Below are 21,364 nucleotides of genomic sequence, written 5' to 3' on the forward strand. Positions count from 1 at the left end.
GCCGCATGTTATATACCTTCAATGATATGCTTCCGTGAAAGACCTCTCTCCGTCTCGGCCCTGCGGACGAGATTTAAGACTTGTTAATCGTTTGCGCACATCAATAAAACCTCAAATAAAATCTGACACTTTCAGTCGCCGAAGATAATAATTAGGTTGCTTAAGAAAGAACTGCAGATGCTGGAAAAATCGATGGAAGGCAAAAAGCTGGAGAAACTCAGCGGGTGAGGCCTTGGGTCTCGACCCGAAACGTCACCCATTCCTTCGCTCCATAGATGCTGCCTCACCCGCTGAGTTTCTCCAGCTTTTTGTCTGCCATAGTAATTAGGTCAATCGCATTCATCAAGGCTTTCGGTTCAGAGACCGATTTGCAAAGAAATGTTCTGATGGCTTTTCAGATCGCAAACATTTAAAAAAAAAAATCAAAATATTTTATCGAATTATTATTTTTAAAAAAATGATATTTATGAACCAAAACAGTGGTAACACACACACACCTCCATCAGGCAAATCAACAAATTTTCTAATCACTAAATCTTCAAACAACTGCATTGCCATCCTCGTCATGGATACGTTCCACCCCCCGCGGTGCCCAGAGGTCCCGGACGTCCCCCACCAGCACGTAGACCCTCTCAAGTACCATCCGGGCGCGGACGTAACCCCGGAAAAGCGGCAGGCAGCCGGCTCGGGCAGAGCCCTCTTCCTCCTGGCGCCGTGACACGCAGATGGCCAGCTTGGCCAGGCCCAGGAGCAACCCAACCAGGACCCAGACTGATTCCTGGGATGTCAGGACTTTCATATGAAGAATGACTGGATAGACTCGGCTTGTACTTGCTAGAATTTAGAAGATTGAGGGGGGATCTTATAGAAACTTACAAAATTCTTAAGGGGTTGGACAGGCTAGATGCAGGAAGATTGTTCCCGATGTTGGGGAAGTCCAGAACAAGAGGTCACAGTTTAAGGATAAGGGGGGAAATCTTTTAGGACCGAGATGAGAAAAACATTTTTCACACAGAGAGTGGTGAATCTCTGGAATTCTCTGCCACAGAAGGTAGTTGAGGCCAGTTCATTGGCTATATTTAAGAGGGAGTTAGATGTGGCCCTTGTGGCTAAAGGGATGGAGAGAAGGCAGGTACAGGATACTGAGTTGGATGATCAGCCATGATCATATTGAATGGCGGTACAGGCTCGAAGGGCCGAATGGCCTACACCTGCACTTATTTTCTATGTTTCTATCTTCATAAGATCATAAGAGATAGGAGAAGAATTAGGCCATTCGGCCCATCAAGTCTACTCTGCCATTCAATCATGGCTGATCTATCTCTCCCTCCTCACCCCCATTCTCCTGCCTTCTCCCCATAACCTCTGACACTATGACATCTTCAGCTCAACCCTCTCCCCTATGCACAGGGTGTCCAAAGATGAGTATGGTGGGTGTGAAGTGCAGCCAGAAGGCAAGGAGCAGCCCCTGCATTTCATTCATTGTTGGCAGATGTAGTGACACACAGTACAGGCCCATGTAAAGCAATGCACGCACAAAGCCACTGTTACCCAAATAAATGCCACAGCACTATCTGAACTATAATGCCAGTTTCATTTTAAATCAAAATAATGCAAACCAAACATGCGCATCAATACTTATTAGCAAACCCTGAACTTGGAAAACAAAGCACGAGGTTTGAAATGCAAGGAGTGTCTTTAATGTAGAGGAAGGAACTGCAGATGCTGGTTTTAATCGAAGATAGAAACAAAATGCTTGAGTAATTCAGCGGGACAGGCAGCATCACTGAAGACCCTTCTTGGGGTCTCGACCCGAAAAGTCACCCATGTTCCCGACATGTTCCCGATGTTGGGGGAGTCCAGAACCAGGGGCCACAGTTTAAGAATAAGGGGTAAGCCATTTAGAACGGAGACGAGGAAACACTTTTTCTCACAGAGAGTGGTGAGTCTGTGGAATTCTCTGCCTCAGAGGGTGGTGGAGGCGGGTTCTCTGGATGCTTTCAAGAGAGAGCTAGATAGGGCTCTTAAAAATAGCGGAATCAGGGGATATGGGGAGAAGGCAGGATTGGGGATGATCAGCCATGATCGCATTGAATGGCAGTGCTGACTTGAAGGGCCGAATGGCCTACTCCTGCACCTATTGTCTATTGTCTATGTCCTCACTACAGCAGAGATCGGCCGGAGCTTTACCCGTTGTCAGGTGACACAGACCAGGCCTGCCTATTGCGGGGGGGACCGCCACCGACTCAGTCTCCAAACAATCGCTGTTCAAGAAGGAACTGCAGATGCTGGAAGACCAAAGGTACACAAAAATGCTGGAGAAACTCAGCGGGTGCAGCAGCATCTATGGAGCGAAGGAAATAGGCGACGCTTCGGGCCGGAACCCTTCTTCAGACTGATGGGGGGTGGGGGGGAGAAGGAAGGAAAAGGGGGAGGAGGAGGAGCCCGAGGGCGGGGGGATGGGAGGGGGGGAGGAGACAGCTAAGGGTTAAGGAAGGGGAGGAGACAGCAAGGGCTAGCAAAATTGGGAGAATTCAATGTTAATGCCATCCGGACGCAAGGTCCCCAGGCGGAATATGAGGTGCTGTTCCTCCAATTTCCGCTGTTGCTCACTCTGGCAATGGAGGAGACCCAGGACAGAGAGGTCGGATTGGGAATGGGAGGGGGAGTTGAAGTGCTGAGCCACCGGGAGGTCAGGTTGGTTATTGCGGACTGAGCGGAGGTGTTCGGCGAAACGATCGCCCAACCTCCGCTTAGTCTCCCCGATGTAAATCAGCTGACATCTAGAGCAGCGGATGCAGTAGATGAGGTTGGAGGAGATACAGGTGAACCTTTGTCGCACCTGGAACGACTGCTTGGGTCCTTGAATGGAGTCGAGGGGGCAGGTGAAGGGACAGGTGTTGCATTTCTTGCGGTTGCAACGGAAAGTGCCCGGGGAGGGGGTGGTACGGGAGGGAAGGGAAGAATTGACGAGGGAGTTGCAGAGGGAGCGGTCTTTGCGGAAGGCAGACATAGGGGGAGATGGGAAGATGTGGCGAGTGGTGGGGTCACGTTGGAGGTGGCGGAAATGGCGGAGGATTATGTGTTGTATTTGCCGGCTGGTGGGGTGAAAGGTGAGGACCAGAGGGACTCTGCCCTTGTTGCGAGTGTGGGGAATGGGAGAGAGAGCAGTGTTACGGGGTATGGATGAGACCCTGGTGTGAGCTTCATCTATGGTGGCGGAGGGGAATCCCCGTTCCCTGAAGAACGAGAACATTTCCGATGCCCTGGTATGGAATGTCTCATCCTGGGAACAGATGCGGCGTAGGCGGAGGAATTGGGAGTAGGGGATGGAGTCTTTACAGGGGGCAGGGTGGGAAGACGTGTAGTCCAGATAGCCATGTGAGTCAGTGGGTTTGTAATGTATGTCGGTCAGGAGTCTGTCCCCTGCGATGGAGATGGTGAGGTCAAGGAATGGTAGGGAAGTGTCGGAAATGGTCCATGTGTATTGGAGTGCCGGATGGAAGTTGGTGGTGAAGTGGATGAAGTCAGTCAGTTGTGTGTAGGTGCAGGAGGTGGCCCCAAAGCAGTCGTCAATGTAACGGAGATAGAGGTCGGGGATGGGGCCCTGGTAAGTATTGAACAAGGATTGTTCAACGTACCCGACAAAGAGGCAGGCGTAGCTGGGGCCCATGCGTGTGCCCATAGCTACGCCTTTTGTTTGGAGGAAATGGGAGGAGTCAAATGTAAAGTTGTTGAGAGTGAGGACCAACTCCGCTAAGCGGAGGAGAGTGTCAGTGGCTGGGTATAGGTTGCTCCTCTGGTCGAGGAAGAACCGGAGGGCTTTGAGGCCATCCTGGTGGGGGATGGAGGTGTAGAGTGACTGGACATCCATGGTGAAGATGAGGGGGTGAGGGCCTAGAGAGTGGAATGCGCGGAGGTGGCGGAGAGTGTCTGAGGTGTCTAGAACAAAGGTGGGGAGGGATTTGACCAAGGGGGATAGGATGGAGTCAAGGTATGTGGAGATGAGTTCGGTGGGTCACGAACACGCAGAGACAATGGGTCTGCCGGGAGAGCCGGGTTTGTGGATGTTGGGGAGAAGGTAAAAACGGGCCGTGCGGGGCTGGGGAACGATGAGGTTGGAAGCTTGGTCGGGCAGGGCGTGGGAATTGATGAAGTCGGTGATGGTGCTAGAAATGGTGGCCTGGTGCTCGTCAGTGGGGTCATGGTCCAAGTGTAAGTAGGAGGAGGTGTCCGAGAGTTGGCGCGTGGCCTCAGCTTTGTAGAGATCGACGCGCCAGACCACCACGGCACCTCCCTTGTCGGCTGGTTTGATGACCCAATCTGGGTTTTTGCGGAGTGATTCAATGGCAGTGCGTTCAGAGGGGGAAAGATTAGAGTGAGACAGGGGAGTGGAGAAGTTGAGGCGGTTGACGTCGCGGCGGCAGTTCTGGATAAAGAGTTCCAGAGCCGGGACTTTACGAGAGGGGTTCCACGAGGAGGGGGTGCGTTGGAGACGGGAAAAAGGGTCATCATTGGGGGGCGAGGACTCCTTCCCATGGAAGTGCGCTGTGAGGCGGAGACGACGGTAGAAGCGCTCCAAGTCATGGTGGGCGCGGAACTCATTGAGATGGGGACGGAGGGGGACAAAGGTAAGACCTCTGCTGAGGACAGACCGTTCGGTGTGGGAGAGGGGGAGGTCGGGGGGGATGGTGAACACTATAGTCGCTATAGTCGTTCATAATGAAAGCCCACGTGGGTCACGGGGAGAACGTGCAGACTCCGCACAGACAAGCGCCCGTAGTCGGGATCGAACCCGGGCCTCTGGCGCTGAGAGGCAGCAACTCTACCCGCTGCGCCACCGCGCCGCTGATAATTGCCTTTGCTGTCGTGCAGGTAATTCGACGGAACAAAATAAATTACAATTCAATTCTGACTGTAAACACGACAGGCAGATGCAGAAAGAAGAGAGTGTGGGGACCACACTGAGCACTCACTTCCCACCCCAGTACAGCTTTGTTGTTATCACCAGGCTGGAGCGTCTGAAAGAGAAACACAGTGTCACCATCATAAGGTCATAAGGTCATTAGGTCATAAGGTCATAAGGCATAAGATCCTAAGAGATAGGGGCAGAATTAGGCCCTGAGGCCACATCCTAAAGCCGTGCAGGTTTGTAGATTAATTGGTGTCCAAAATCACCCCCTAGTGTGTAGGGAGTGGATGAGAAAGTGGATACATAGATCTAGGGTGTGGAAGGGTGATCGTGTGTCTGCGTGTGTGTGTGTGTGTGTGCGTGTCTGTGTGTCTGTGCGTGTGTGTGTGTCTGTGCGTGTGTGTGTGTCTGTGCGTGTGTCTGTGCGTGTGCGTGTGTGTCTGTGTGTGTGTGTCTGTGTATGTCTGTGCGTGTGTGTGTCTGTGCGTGTGTGTGTGTGCGTGTCTGCGTGTGTGTGCGTGTCTGTGCGTGTGTGTGCGTGTCTGCGTGTGTGTGCGTGTGTGTGTGTGTGTGTGTGTGTGTGTGTCTGTGCGTGTGTGTGTGTCTGTGCGTGTGTGTGTGTGCGTGTCTGCGTGTGTGTGTGTGTGTGTGTGTGCGCGCGTGTGTGTGTGCGCGCGTGTGTGTGTGTGCGTGTGTGTGTGTGTGTGTGTGTGTGTGTGTGTGTCTGTGCGTGTCTGTGCATGTGTGTGTGTGTGTGTGTGCGTGTGTGTGTCTGTGTGTGTGTGTCTGTGTGTGTGTGTCTGTGCGTGTGTGTATGTGTGCGTGCGTGTGTGTGTCTGTGCGTGTGTGTGTGTGCGTGTGCGTGCGTGTGTGTGTGTGTGCGCGTGTGTGTCTGTGTGTGTGTGTATGTGTGCGTGCGTGTGTGTGTGCGTGTGTGTGTGTATGTGTGTGCGTGTGTGTGTCTGTGCATGTGTGTGTGTGCGTGTGTGTGTGTGTGTCTGTGCGTATGTGTGTGTGTGTGTGCGCCCATGTTTGTGTACTTATACACATATATTCATATATAGAACACACATACTGAACGCCCTGTGTTATATATATTACATGCACATAAACAAGCATATGTACGTGCATGTACGTATGTATAATATGTATGTGTGAGTGTGTGTATATACACATATATATTTATATATGTATACACATATATAAAACATAGACATATTTAAAATATTAAAACATCAGTAAATGAGCTTTAAAGTATCACAGATGAATTGAACAAGATGAATCTATAAATCACCCATGTCCCGACATGTCCCCAAATTTAAATGCATTATCATTACTGCAAACTCTTCCAAAATCACTCCTCTCTTTCCTTAAATCCCAACCTATCAACTTCCCAATGCTCGTCCCTGAATTTCACTTTGCGCTTTGTGGACAGATTGTGTTTGATAAACCTTCTGCGAAATACCTCGTAGCGTTAAAGGTGATTGATGCCTGTTGGTGATCGGCATGGAGATGTCTAGATTAGCAGCGAGTGATTTAATGCTAAACGTACTCTCAGGACTCAGCGGTCCAGAGATGAAATTAAGGGAGTGTTATTAAACGGATAGGGTCGGGAGGACAGCAACTCATTTCATTTAACATTAACTGACGGTTAGTGCTGCATGACAAGCCGGCTGCTAGTGGGAATAAATAGTAACCGCCATCACCCCGAATAAATAAGCCATGAATTTATTCCTCAATTCAAATATTCAGCTTCGCCAGGAGCGATGGAGTCCCCGAGGCAACTGAAAGATCCAGGGGGAAGAATGTTTCCAGATTCTGTGCAAATGCAGGGGTTTTCAACAATATGCAGATGGTTTACGATTTACAGGTTCACTGCCTTCAGTTTAGTTTAGTTTAGTTTGGAGATGCAGCGTGGAAACAGGCCCTTCGGCCCACCGAGTCTAAGCCGACCAGCGATCACCTGTACACAAGTTTTATCCTACACACATCAGGGATGAATGGCCACATGTGGTTTTTACACCTTTGAAACAATTCACCATTGTTTAACCTGTTATTAGAAAACAATTCTTCAATATACATAGAAACATAGATACCTAACAAATGGGTGCAATAAAGGACACCTCTATTACCAGTTATATGTGGAATTTATACCTGAAAAATCTATTTATGATAGTATGCAGATACTGACTACCCTCTGAGTTGCCCACAGTTGACCCTTTTAAATTTCTCCCTCTCACCTTAAACCCATGCACTCTAATTTTAGAATCCTCTAACTTGGGGAAAAAGACTTTATTGATATCCCTCGTGATCTAGTGAAGGCAGAATGCATGGAGATTGGAATGTGCTTCTGAAGAAAGATAATGGAAAAAAAAAAAAGGAAACTCTAAACTGTCCAAGATTCTTGAATTCAGCAATAAAAATATTACCTCCAGCCTTTCTTCTTGATGATGTTCCCAAGTATAATCTCTGCCCTGAAACAAGGTTGAATTAATTAATAGATAAACAAAGAACTGCAGATTTAGATTTACAATAGAAGGGTCCTCGACCCAGAACGTCCGATCCATATTCTCCAGAGACGCTGCCTGACCCGCTGAGATACTCCAGCGCCTTGTCTCTTCTTTCCAGTTAACTAATTACTTTTAGAGATACAGCGTGGAAACAGGCCCTTCGACCCACCGCGTCCACGCCGACCAGCGATCACCCGTGCACTAGTTCTATCCTACACACTCGGGAAAATCTGCAGAAGCCAATTAACCGATAAACCTGCATGTCGTTGGAAACTGGAGGAAACCAGAACACCTGGAGAAAAGCCACGCGATCACAGGGAGAACGTGCAAACACCGTACAGATAGCACCCGAGGTCAGGATCGAACCTGGGGCTCTGACGCTGTGAGGCAGCAATTCTACCGCTGCGCCACCGTGCCGCCCCGAATGTTGCAAGTTCTAGCAGCTAACAGTATTAGAGGCACCTGAAGAAGTGGCCGATTCGGGAACACCAAGAGTGTGCTCCGGTCCTTCCCGACGTCGGAGTTTCGATCATCCCGATGAAAGGGCCCGAACACCTGTAGTGGCGACTGCGGAGGGTTCAAGGCCCCGACCACGGTGAACAAAGGAGGAAGATGACTGAACTTTATTGCCTTCCATCAGTGAGGAATGTTGATTCCACTGTGGTGGATGTTTATGTTCAATTCTATTGTGTATTGTGTTCTTTTCACTTAGTATGGCTGTACGGTAACTCAAATATGAGTTACCTTGATTGGTGCATGTGACAATAAACGTGCACTTGAACCTGAACTTGAACAAGAATGTAAATTTGACTGCTACTTGTCACATGATAAACACCTTAGTTAATGAATCCTCATTAGAAACAAATGTAATGCATTGAAACATGATCTTGGTCGGTGGAGTACAACGCTTGCAGCAGGGATATCATAATAGCATCCCTGGAGTATGTTGCAGTCTTAAAGTATCCAAAGTGCTGTAAATGAGCTATTGAACTGAGTTCAGCTACTTCACAGAGAATTACCCCAGTCACCTGAAGCATTAACAACCATGAAAGGCTCGGCTCTGGAGAAGTCATTGGCCCTGTGACCATGGGCATTTAGGCAAAATCTCATGTGGAAAAGAAAATACATGCAGATTAATCCAGTAATCCACTGAAATTTGAAACAATAATCTATCAATATTTTAAAGACTTACTAAACCTCGATTTGAGACTAGCCTAATGATTCAAAAGAAATGACAGTAAAAAAATAATAATCAGTTTGGTGCAGCCTGCACTGGTGATTTAATGGTTCGATGCTTCTCTCTTGTCACGTATGCATTTCTTTCACACAACCTGGCGGCACGGTGGCACAGTGGTAGAGCTACTGCATCACAGCGCCAGAGACCCGGCTTTGATCCTGACTGCCGGTGCTTGTCTTTAGGGAGTTTGTACGTTCTCCCCGTGACCCGCGTGGGGTTTCTCCGAGATCTTTGGTTTCCTCCCACACTCCAAAGACGTACGGGATTGTAGGTTGTGTCGGAAGGAACTGCAGATGCTGGTTTAAACCGAAGATAGACATAAAATGCCAGAGTACCTCAGCGGGACAGGCAGCATCTCTAGAGAGAAGGGACGGGTGACGTTTCGGGTCGAGATCCGGGTCTCAACCCGACACGTCACCCGTTCCTTCTCTCCAGAGATGCTGCCTGCCCCGCTGAGTTACTCCGGCATTTTATGTCTATCAGCTTTGTAGGTTAATTGGCTTGGTATAAATATAAATTGTCCCTAGTGTGTGTTTGGTAGTGTTTATGTGCAGGGACCGCTGGTCGACTCGGTGGGCCGAAGGGCCTGCTTCCGTGCTGTACCTCTAAACTAAACTAAACTAAACACAGTCGCCACAAAACTGAAGTGTTTTATGAAATATCTCAATGCAGAAACGTTAAGTGGTTTTGTTGAGGCGGTTGCAAATAATTCTGATTGTGTTCTTTTCTCGAAGCTGTACAAGAGAGGAAAACTTTTGCAAACAGGCTTTTTAAAAAAAAATAAAAACAGTTCCATTCTCCCCAGAGAATAGAATTTCTGTTGGAAATTTCAGTTCAGTAAATCAAGTTTCACCTACTTCCGTTAAACAGATATTCAGATGCAATTGTGACAGAGAGCAAAAAAAATGTCCCCCCCTAATTACTCTGCTTTTCAACACTTCACGCTCCACACAGTGACAGATACCTTTCATTTTAATGACAATCGCTCCACCTGTTTGGAATCTAACCTTTTCACACCAATTATTTCTGTTCAGAGTTCTAAAAGAGACATGTCGTTTTTGGAGGTGAACGTTCAATGCAAGATATCCTATCACCAGATATAATCCTATTAGGCATGAGAGTCTTATTAAAAACAAACCCCTCAGGAAGTATGCCTCACAGGCAAGAAGGACATTTATTATGGATTTTCAGACGTGGTGAAAAAGAGGGAAAAAAACAATAAAGGAGAGGATATTAAGTGGTACGGAGGAACAAAGGGAGTGCATAGCAACGGAATCTTAAGAGGTAGCTACGCAGGTCAAGAAAGTGGTTCAGAAGACACCTGGGATGTGTTGCTGCATTGGCTGAGGTACAGAGTGCTGGAAGGGAGGTCAGGTGACCACTGTGCAAATCACTACCAGGACCACAGCCAAGTTCTGCAAACAGTTCTGGTCAGTGCTATGTTTTCTCGCACACCAAAAAAAAGGTGCTAGCAGCATGAACGATTAATAAACATATGTGTGGGTGGTGTGGCTGGGAAAGGATAATGATGTTTGATTCCTTTAAAAGGTGACAGTGTGACACACACCGCCTCATACTGTCACGAAGGAAAGGCACTGCTTTTGGTCAGCGCTGTACAGGAAGGATGTGAATCATTTGAAAAGAGCTCAGAGGATGTGGGCGGCACGGTGGCGCAGCGGTAGAGTTGCTGCCTCACAGCGCCAGAGACCCGGGTTCGATCCTGGCTGCGGGTGCTGTCTGTACGGAGTTGGTACCATCTCCCCGTGACCTGCGTGGGTTTTCGCCGGGTGCTCCGGTTTCCTCCCAACCTCCAAAGACGTACAGGATTGTAGGTTCAATTGGCTTGGATAAAATTGGAAAGTTGCCCCTGGTGTGTGTAGGATAGTACTCGTGTACGGGGTGGTCACTGAATTGATTGAATTGAATGAACACTAAAGTGAAGTCCAAAGCACATTGGGAGAAGATGTTCACTTACTTGCCAGCTGCGTATACCTCTGCAGTATCAAACAGATTGACTCCATGTTCATAAGCAATTGTCATTAGTTCCTCAGCCACCTGCCAAGGCAAAATGCAATACAAAAGTTGAGTTGGAAATTGGATAAATTGCTTAATTACACGCTCCAGGGTGAGGAAGAGCCGATCCTGGACTGACTGGACTCTGGTCCTGTACACGGGGGGAAATGGAGGAGGACTGGCCAAATTTTTGTGCCTTCCACCACAGTGATGAATGCTGTGGTGGATGTTTGTGTTACAGTTTTATTGTGTGTTCTTTATTATTGTACTGCTGCTGACAACCCAAATTTCCACCAACCCTGGTTGTGTGGCAATAAATTATATTTATCTTATCTTTATCTTATTCCCATTGTTCCCAGTTCAAGGTTTATGATGAGCCAGCAGTTCCATTCTCTGTGCAATTCCCCATCTTGTGTTGTGTGATGTCAGTACATGAAAGCTCATCTCGGACATTTTTCACTATTGGAGCAGCACGGAGCCAATAGAGTCATTTTATTCACCAGAGGGTGGGTAGTATGTGGAAAGGCAAAGGGAGAGACAGGAATCCTCAGCACAAAAATATAGAAAATAGGTGCAGGGGTAGGCCATTCGGTCCTTTGAGCCAGCACTGCCATTCAATATGTTCATGGCTGATCATCCACAATCAGTACCCCGTTCCTGCCTTCTCCCCATATCCCTTGATTCTGTTAGCCCTAAGAGCTAAATGTAACTCTCTCTAGAAAACATCCAGTGAATTGGCCTCCACTGCCTTCTGTGGCAGTCAATTTCACAGACTCACAACTCTCTGGGTGAAAAAGGTTTTTCCTCATCTCCGTTCTAAATGGCCTACCACTTATTCTTATACTGTGACGCCTTGTTCTAGTCAGCACTGCACAGGAAGGATGTGAATCGTTTGAAAAGAGCTCAGAGGAAGTGGGCGGCACGGTGGCGCAGCGGTAGAGTTGCTGCCTCACAGCGCCAGAGACCCGGGTTCGATCCCAGCATCGGGAACAATTTTATTGCATCGAGTCTGTCCAATCCCTTAAGAATTTAAGAATTGGAGCTCTAAGGTAGCAGAGTTCTGTACCATCGGTGCAGGAAGACAAATGCAAAGCCCACCACGGCTATTGAGGCCCATGGCTAAATTCAAGTAAACCCACAACTTAAGTAAAAAGGTTATTAGTGTCAGTAAATATGAAACTAAGGGATAGTCAGAGAATTCCATCTCATTTACTCTTTCTCCGGAAGGGAATTGGTCTTTTGCCTCCCCCCTAAATTAACCCTCATTCTGAAGAAGGGTCTCGACCCGAAACGTCACCCATTCCTTCTCTCCAGAGGCGCTGCCTGTCCCTCTGAGTAACTCCAGCGTTTTGTGTCTATCTTCGGTTTAAGCCAGCATCTGCAGTTCCTTCCTACACAAATTGGCCAACCGTTCCCTGATTCAGGAGCCAGTGGGAATGGACACTGCATGCAGCTGTACAGGGCCCTGGTGAGACCACATCTGGAGTATTGTGTGCAGTTTTGGTCTCCTAATTTGAGGGAGGACAATGAGGCGGTGCAGCGTAGGTTCACGAGGATAATCCCCGGGATGGCGGGACTGCCATATGAGGAAAGATTGGAAAGACTGGGCTTGGATTCACTGGAATTTAGAAGGATGAGAGAGGATCTTATAGAAACATAAAATTATAAAAGGACTGGAATTATATAAGCTAGATGCAGGAAAACTGTTCCCAATGTTGGGGGAGTCCAGAACCATGGGCCACAGTCTAAGAATAAGGGGGAGGCCTTTTAAAACTGAGATGAGAAAAAAACGTTTTTAACCCAGAGAGTTGTGAATTAGTGGAATTTTCTACCACAGAAGGCAGTGGAGGCCAATTAACTGGATGGATTTAAAAGAGAGTTTCCCTGACGAATCTGAAGAAGAGTCAGAGTGGGCAGAAGGGCCTGCCGCCATGCTATATCTTTGAACTAAAAGTTTTTTTGGCTCATGTCACTTGGTTCTCGCCACAGATGCTGCCTGTCCCGCTGAGTTACTCCAACATTTTGTGTCTATCTTTGGCCTATTAGAAGAAGAGTCCCAACCTGAAACATCACCTGTCCATGTTCTCCTGAGATGCTGCCTGACCCGCTGAGATACTCCAGCACTATTCAGCTCAGTTTCAGTTCAGTTTGGTTCAGTTAAGTTTATTGTCACGAGGTACAGTGAAAAGCCAGTGTCTTTCACAGCCAAGATCTAACTCAATACTGTTTGCTAGTCTTTCAGTGATAGGCTGTGAATAACCCCCGTAATGTTGACCATCCAACTGCACAAGGGAAATTCCTATCTAATCAGCCATACATATTTCAGAAATGCAGATAATTTGGCTTCTTAGTAAATTGGCATTACCCACATGGAGTGATAGGGTGATATAGCGTGGAAACAGGCCCATCGGCCCAACCTGCTCACACCGACCAGCATGTCCCAGCTTCACTAGTCCCACCTGCCTGTGTTTGGCTCATATCCCTCCAAACCTGTCCTATCCATGTACCTGTCTAACGGTTTCTTATGCCCCTGTCCCACTTAGGAAACCTGAACAGAAACCTCTGGAGACTTTGCGCCCCACCCAAGGTTTCCGTGCGGTTCCCAGAGGTTGCAGGTGGTTGCCGGAGGTTGCAAGTAGTGGAAGCAGGTAGGGAGACTGACAAAAACCTCCGGGAACCGCACGGAAACCTTGGGTGGGGCACAAAGTCTCCAGAGGTTTCCGTTCAGGTTTCCTAAGTGGGACAGGGGCATTAAACGCTGGGATAGTCCCTGCCTCAACTACCTCCTCCGGCAGCTTGTTCCATACACCCACTACCCTTTGAGTGAAAAAGTTACCTCTCGGATTCCTATTATATGTTTCCCCTTCACCTTAAACCTATGTCCTCTGGTACTCGATTCACCCACTGGGCACAAGACTCTACCCGATCTATTCCTCTCATGATTTTATACAACTCTATAAGATCGTTGACAAAATATGAATGCCCTATTTCTGAAACGTTCTCCAGTTAATTGATGAAACCTATCTCAATTTACATCGGTAAACTAAATTATCTTCATAGACCCTATTTGAACTTTGAATAAAGCACTTAGAGACCAAATTTCCGCTGTTGTTGTTTTCGTTTTTGCATGAAAATTTAAGCTAAGAGTTCATAGTGGTTCGTTTTCTGGGAGAGGACATTGCTAATGGAATTTGTAAAGTGAATCTTGCCCTCAGTGCAGAGATGTGGTCTGTAATTAAATGTCTTGATTTTCAGAACTAATTCTGAAGCAGTGTCTTGTTTTCACGTAAACCATGAGATTGGAGTCGTCCTGTTTTGTGCCGCTCTTTATAAATTTAAGTGGATGTTTGTGGAATGCGTCAATTCTGCATTAATCAAACCGAGCGCTTCTATACATCGTGGCAATTTATCACCCGTCGCGGCAGCACCTAAGAAAACCATGAACTAAACAACAGCCTGAAGAAGGGTTTCGGCCCGAAACGTTGCCTATTTTCTTCGCTCCATAGATGCTGCTGCACCCGCTGAGTTTCTCCAGCATTTTTGTGTACCTTCGATTTTCCAGCATCTGCAGTTCCTTCTTAAACACTAAACAACAGGTATTTATACAAGTGATAGAGGGTGCTTTGGTGTCATTATCTTTCCAACCGAGTGGCCAGGATAGATTTGCGCAATTTCATCCATTCCATAGATAAGTCGGGCACCATCTTATTATAGGGTAACAATTAATCTTACTCAGAAAGCTAGAACATGAAGCAATACTAACACGTTAGCGTGGCACAGTGGCGCAGTTGGTAGTGCTGCTGCTTCACAGCGCCAGAGATTCGACATCAATCTTGGCTTTTGGGTGCTGTCTGTGTGGAGTTTACACGTTCCCCCTGTGACTGTGTGGGTTTCCTCCGGGCGCTCCGGTTTCCTCCCACATCCCAAAGACATGCAGATTTGTAGGTTAATTGACTTCTGTAAAAATTGTGATTTGTCAGAATTTTATTTTGATTTCTTTCGTCAGAGGGTGGTGAATCTGTGGAATGTATTGCCACAGACAGCTGTGGAGGCCAAGTCAATGGATATTTTTGAAGGGGGAGATTGACAGGTTCTTGATTAGAAAATATGTTAGGGGTTATGGGGAGAAGGCAGGAGAATGGGGTTAGGAGGAAGATATAGATCAGCCATGATGGAATGGCAGAGTAGACCTGATGGGCTGAATGGCCTAATTCTGCTCCTATAAATTAGGAACAAATGAAATTTAGCCTTTAACTTCCTGTCATCTAGATTTCCCGGCAATCTTCAGTGAAGGCCTCTATTCTTCTGCAACCTGCACCTGTACCCCACATCCACAGCCACCAATGGAACAAGCTTAGTCAAGCTTAGAACAAAATGCACCAGATTACTAGGAATTGCTCAACATACAGCATGATGAGCATCTGATGGCACTAGGCGTCTACCCACTGGAGTTTAGATGGATGAGGGGGGACCTCATTGAAATTAACTGAATAGTGAAAGGCCTGGATAGAGTGGATGTGGAGAGGATGTTTCCACTAGTGGGAGAGTCTAAGACCAGAGGTCATGGACTCAGAATTAAAGGACGTTCCTTTAGAAAGGAGATGAGGAGGAATTTCTTTAGTCAGAGGGTGGTGAATCTGTGGAATTCATTGCCACAGAAGGCTGTGGAGGTGAAGTCAATGGATATTTTTAAGGCAGAGATAGATAGATTCTTGATGAGTACGGGTGTCAGGGGTTATGGGGAGAAGGCAGGAGAATGGGGTTAGGAAGGAGAGATAGATCAGCCATGATTGAATGGCGGTGTAGATTTGATGGGCTGAATGGCCTAATTCTGCTCCTATCACTTATGATTTTATGAACTTGGTTTGGACATTCCACAGTGGGTAAGAACGTGTCTCAGGTGACAAACACAACATTATTTCTATAATTCCTTCATTCTGTAAACAGTAAATAACCAAGTCACTTCAATATATCAGGTAGTTCCTACCTCATCAGTGATCTGACCTCCAAATGTCACCCAGGTTCCTAGAAAGAAACATAGGGAAATACACAAGTCAAGCCAACTGTAGTTGCAGAAGACACGGACAAATGAACTGATTGTTTCAGAGAGTTCTTTCTCAAATTAAAACGGTCTTTGAAAACAAGACATATACATGACATGTATTACATACATGACATATACATAATTGAAAAGATTATCTTTCCCTCTCTATCCCTCCCCCAGCCAAGTTGCACCAGCTTCTTGCTTTCACCCAACAAACAGCCAACAACGACTTGTTTCCTTTATCAACACTACTTTTTTGCATATCTTTCATTCATTGTTCTTTATCTCTCTACATCATCGTCTATATCTATCTTTTCCCTTATCCCTAGCTAGTCTGGAGAAGGGTCTCGACCCGAAAACGTCACCCATTACTTCTCTCCAGAGATGCTGCCTGTCCCGCTGAGTTACTCCAGCTTTTTGCGTTTGTCTTAGGTCTTACTTTAGCCATTGACAGGTTTTGGCACATAGGGTGAGCAGAAGGTTATTTGGCCCCTTGAGCCTGTTGCGATATTCACGGACAGGGCAGGTGTGACCCAGCTCTGCCTTTGCCCTCTAAGCATTTGCATCACTGATTATTGAGAAATCTATCAGTCTCTTAGTTAAAATGAACAATTACTTGAGGACCGAGTACACAGGTTCTTCCTTAAGCTAGGGTACTGGCCATTTCTTCTCGACCTCATTACGGATATTGTACTTAGTCTATGAACCTGATGCACTACAATACTGAGAATTATATTCAGCACTCTGTATCTTCCCCTTTTGCCCTACTTGAGTTTACGATTGTATTTATGTATTGTATACCTGATTTGATTGAATAGCATGAAAAACAAGGCTTTACATGTGGCAATGATAAATCTAAACCTAATCATCCAGTGACAATTTCAAATCCCATCACGGAAGCTTTGGAAATATTTTTTAATTAATTAAGCAAAGCTGGAATGAAAAGCCTGTGCAGTAATTTATGACAATGGAACTGTCAGATTATTATTAAAATTAAAACACTTGGTTCTCTAGCCTTCAGGGAAGGCTATCTGTCATTACCTGATCAAGCTCGCAAGATAGGCTAGGTTGTAAATTGCAATCAAAACTACTTTGAAATTCCAAACAGACAGCAAGGTTAACTTTTCACACTGCCGTTGCGGACTCTGGGCCTTGCAGTCCGGAACCTGGGCCTCGCGAGCTGGAGCCTGGGCCTTGCAGGCCAGAGCCTGGGCCTCGCGAGCCGAGCCTGGGCCTTGCAGGTCGGAGCCCCTAGGGACAGAGCCTTGCAGGCCGAAGGTGGAGCCTCGCAAGTCGACGAAGCCCACGGCCAAAAGTCCCTGGGTGGACGTACTCGGTGGGCCGAAGGGGCCTGTTTCCATGCTGTATTTCTAAACTAAACCTAACTAAACCAATTGAATGACAGCAATTATGGCAAAAGACCGTTACTGAGGAAGGTTCTCAGCAGATTTGACAACTTGCGTGAAATTTGAGTGAATGCGGAATATTAAGGTAGAATGGTAGACTCAGTCTCTCCTCTTACGTCTAACATGCCTTTCTCAGAAATAGTTGAGTGACTTTTCAAATAGCCTAGTGAACTCCCTCTGCAGCAATTGTACTCATTATTCAGTAATGAGATCTGAATTATGTATGCTGAGAGTCAAGTGTGCAAACGAGAGACCAAGGGGGATGAATATCAAGGAAAATGTCAAGAAAATAGATCCTTCTGATTCAATGCCTCCTTGTCATCTTCCCTGAGCTAACAAGATCTATTCGACATTTTCCTTCGAACCCTTTGATCTCTCATCTGAAGAATGGTCTCGACCCAAATCGTCACCCATTCCTTCTCTCCAGAGATGCTGCCTGTCCCGCTGAGTTACTCCAGAATTTTGTGTCTATCTTTGGTTTAAACCAGCATCTGCAGTTCCTTCCTACATACTACACCTTCCATGTTTTCCCTTCAACTCACTCAACTTGTCCCTATCCTCCTGAAGCCTCTTCCCATCCTTTAGACTTTTGATTTTAGAGATACAGCATGGATACAGGCCCTTCGGCCCACCGAGTCCACGCCGACCAGCGACCCCATCCATAGAAAGATAGAAACATAGAAAATAGGTGCAGGAGTAGGCCATTCGGCCTTTCAAGCCAGCACCGCCATTCAATATGATCATGGCTGATCGACCAAAATCAGTACCCCGTTCCTGCTTTCTCCCCATATCTCTTGATTCCGTTAGCAGTTAGTCCAGTAGCATTATCCTACACACTGGGGATAATTTTACAAAAAACATACAAACCTGCACAACATTAGAGTGTGGGGGAGGAGACATGTCAGGGGGAGTTCCCCCGCCACGGGTACCATGTAATCCCGTGCTACCTGCTCCATGGTCGGATAGTCGGTGACTAAACCGTCTCCCCCACCTGATTTGCCAGGTGAGGAGGGGCTGTGGACCCCCCCAGCAGGACCAAAAACAAGACCTGTCAAAGGGCGGATGAGCTCCTAGAGGGCCGATGGCCTCCACACAGAAAACCCACGCAGTCACAGAGAGAACGAACGTTAGTTAACATGTTTTCCAGGGATGCTACCTCACCCGCTCAGTTACTCCAGATGGGGAGATGGGGAGATGGGGAGATGGGAGATGCTGGCCTGGGAGATGGGGAGATGGGGAGATGTGTCTTTCCTCGGTAAACCAGAATTTGCAGTTCCTTGTTTCTACAAGCGTAGTTCAGTATTACCAGAAAAATCATTCCATTTGCGTTCCACTATTTAAGACTGTGTACTGATAAAAATGGTTACCTCTGTCCACAAATAGTTTAAATCAAACTGCACCTAATCTACCTTTGCCTGTGCTCTGTGGATGGCTCGGTTGTATTCATGTGTAGTCTTTTCTTTGGACTGGATAGCAGGCACCTCGCTCTACCTCGGTATACGTGACGATAATAAACTAAACTAAATTCATATATGCCAAGAAATTTTGCAGAGCCAAGGGACTTCATGCTGTTGGCCAAAAGCAAATATGTTTGAGAGCAGATTCAAAAATAAAACTTCAAAGGGGCATGGCTTTAGATTCAATCTGCACTTGGATTGCTGATTAGCCCCAAAGGTGAGATCCTACTCCCACAGCAGAGCAGGAAGCTTTCTAGATGCTGCTGTGATCCCGGCGTGCATCATCACTCGCATCCAGCCAGTCGGCGGATATCCAAGATATTAATTTATTAGCTTGCTTACAGACGATGCCGGTTACTTTCCTTGGCTGCGGTTTTATAAGTTTCAAACGAAGCGAACCTCATAGAAACATAGAAACATAGAAAATAGGTGCAGGAGTAGGCCATTCGGCCCTTCGAGCCTGCACCGCCATTCAATATGATCATGGCTGATCATCCAACTCAGTATCCTGAACCTGCCTTCTCTCCATACCCCCTGATCCCTTTAGCCACAAGGGCCACATCTAACTCCCTCTTAAATATAGCCAATGAACTGGCCTCAACTACCTTCTGCGGCAGAGAATTCCAGAGATTCACCACTCTCTGTGTGAAAAAAGTTTTCCTCATCTCGGTCCTAAAAGATTTCGCCCTTATCCTTAAACTGTGACCCCTTGCTCTGGACTTCCCCAACATCGGGAACAATCTTCCTGCATCTAGCCTGTCCAACCCCTTAAGAATTTTGTACGTTTCTATAAGATCCCCCCTCAATCTTCTAAATTCTAGCGAGTACAAACCGAGTCTATCCAGTCTTTCTTCATATGAAAGTCCTGACATCCCAGGAATCAGTCTGGTGAACCTTCTCTGTACTCCCTCTATGGCAAGAATGTCTTTCCTCAGATTAGGAGACCAAAACTGTACGCAATACTCCAGGTGTGGTCTCACAAAGACCCTGTACAACTGCAGTAGAACCTCCCTGCTCCTATACTCAAATCCTTTTGCTATGAATGCTAACATACCATTCGCCTTCTTCACTGCCTGCTGCACCTGCATGCCTACTTTTAATGACTGGTGTACCATGACACCCAGGTCTCGTTGCATCTCCCCCTTTCCTAATCGGCCACCATTCAGATAATAATCTACTTTCCTGTTTTTGCCACCAAAGTGGATAACCTCACATTTATCCACATTATACTGCATCTGCCATGCATTTGCCCACTCACCCAGCCTATCCAAGTCACCTTGCAGCCTCCTAGCATCCTCCTCACAGCTAACACTGCCCCCCAGCTTCATGTCATCCGCAAACTTGGAGATGTTGCATTCAATTCCCTCGTCCAAATCATTAATATATATCGTAAATAGCTGGGGTCCCAGAACTGAGCCTTGCGGCACCCCACTAGTCACTGCCTGCCATTGTGAAAAGGACCCGTTTACTCCTACTCTTTGCTTCCTGTCTGCCAACCAGTTCTCTATCCACATCAATACTGAACCCCTAATACCATGTGCTTTAAGTTTGTATACTAATCTCTTATGTGGGACCTTGTCGAAAGCCTTCTGAAAGTCCAGATATAACACATCCACTGGTTCTCCCTTATCCACTCTACTAGTTACATCCTCGAAAAATTCTATAAGATTCGTCAGACATGATTTACCCTTCATAAATCCATGCTGACTTTGTCCAATGATTTCACCACTTTCCAAATGTGCTGCTATCCCATCTTTAATAACTGATTCTAGCAGTTTCCCCACTACCGACGTTAGACTAACTGATCTGTAATTCCCCGTTTTCTCTCTCCCTCCCTTTTTAAAAAGTGGTGTTACATTAGCTACCCTCCAATCCTCAGGAACTACTCCAGAATCTAAAGAGTTTTGAAAAATGATCACTAATGCATCCACTATTTCTGGGGCTACTTCCTTAAGTACTCTGGGATGCAGCCTATCTGGCCCTGGGGATTTATCGGCCTTTAATCCATTCAATTTACCTAACACCACTTCCCGGCTAACCTGGATTTCACTCAGTTCCTCCATCTCATTTGACCCCCGGTCCCCTGCTATTTCCGGCAGATTTTTAATGTCTTCCTTAGTGAAGACCGAACCACAGTAGTTATTCAATTGGTCTGCCATGTCCTTGTTCCCCATGATCAATTCACCCGTTTCCGACTGCAAGGGACCTACATTTGTTTTAACTAATCTTTTTCTCTTCACATATCTATAAAAGCTTTTGCAGTCAGTTTTTATGTTCCCTGCCAGTTTTCTTTCATAATCTATTTTCCCTTTCCTAATTAAGCCCTTTGTCCTCCTCTGCTGAATTTCTCCCAGTCCTCTGGTAGGCTGCTTTTTCTGGCTAATTTGTACGCTTCATCTTTTGTTTTGATACTATCCCTGATTTCCCTTGTTATCCACGGATGCACTACCTTCCCTGATTTATTTTTTTGCCAAACTGGGATGAACAATTGTTGTAGTTCATCCATGCAGTCTTTAAATGCCTTCCATTGCATATCCACCGTCAACCCATTAAGAATCAATCGCCAGTCTATCTTGGCCAATTCACGTCTCATACCCTCAAAGTTACCTTTCTTTAAGTTCAGGACCCTTGTTTCTGAATTAACGATGTCACTCTCCATCCTAATGAAGAACTCAACCATATTATGGTCACTCTTGCCCAAGGGGCCACGCACAACAAGACTGCTAACTAACCCTTCCTCATTACTCAATACCCAGTCTAGAATAGCCTGCTCTCTCGTTGGTTC

The 21,364-nt window shown here is 46.6% G+C and overlaps 1 protein-coding gene across 1 annotated transcript in view; it reads right to left on the reverse strand.

Annotated features, from left to right (window-relative positions):
* kcnab1 (potassium voltage-gated channel subfamily A member regulatory beta subunit 1) overlaps positions 1 to 21,364 on the reverse strand; it is a 125,358-nt gene that overhangs the window by 25,863 nt on the left and 78,131 nt on the right. The window contains exons 3-7 of the mRNA XM_033031230.1: positions 15,660 to 15,697; positions 10,635 to 10,714; positions 7,342 to 7,386; positions 4,977 to 5,021; positions 17 to 60 (exon numbers count right to left, since the gene is read on the reverse strand). Coding sequence (XP_032887121.1) covers positions 17 to 60; positions 4,977 to 5,021; positions 7,342 to 7,386; positions 10,635 to 10,714; positions 15,660 to 15,697 — 252 coding nt within the window. The remainder of the gene's footprint in view (positions 1 to 16; positions 61 to 4,976; positions 5,022 to 7,341; positions 7,387 to 10,634; positions 10,715 to 15,659; positions 15,698 to 21,364) is intronic.

This window comes from Amblyraja radiata, chromosome 13, assembly GCF_010909765.2.
Source record: "Amblyraja radiata isolate CabotCenter1 chromosome 13, sAmbRad1.1.pri, whole genome shotgun sequence".
NCBI classification, from domain to species: Eukaryota; Metazoa; Chordata; class Chondrichthyes; order Rajiformes; family Rajidae; genus Amblyraja; species Amblyraja radiata.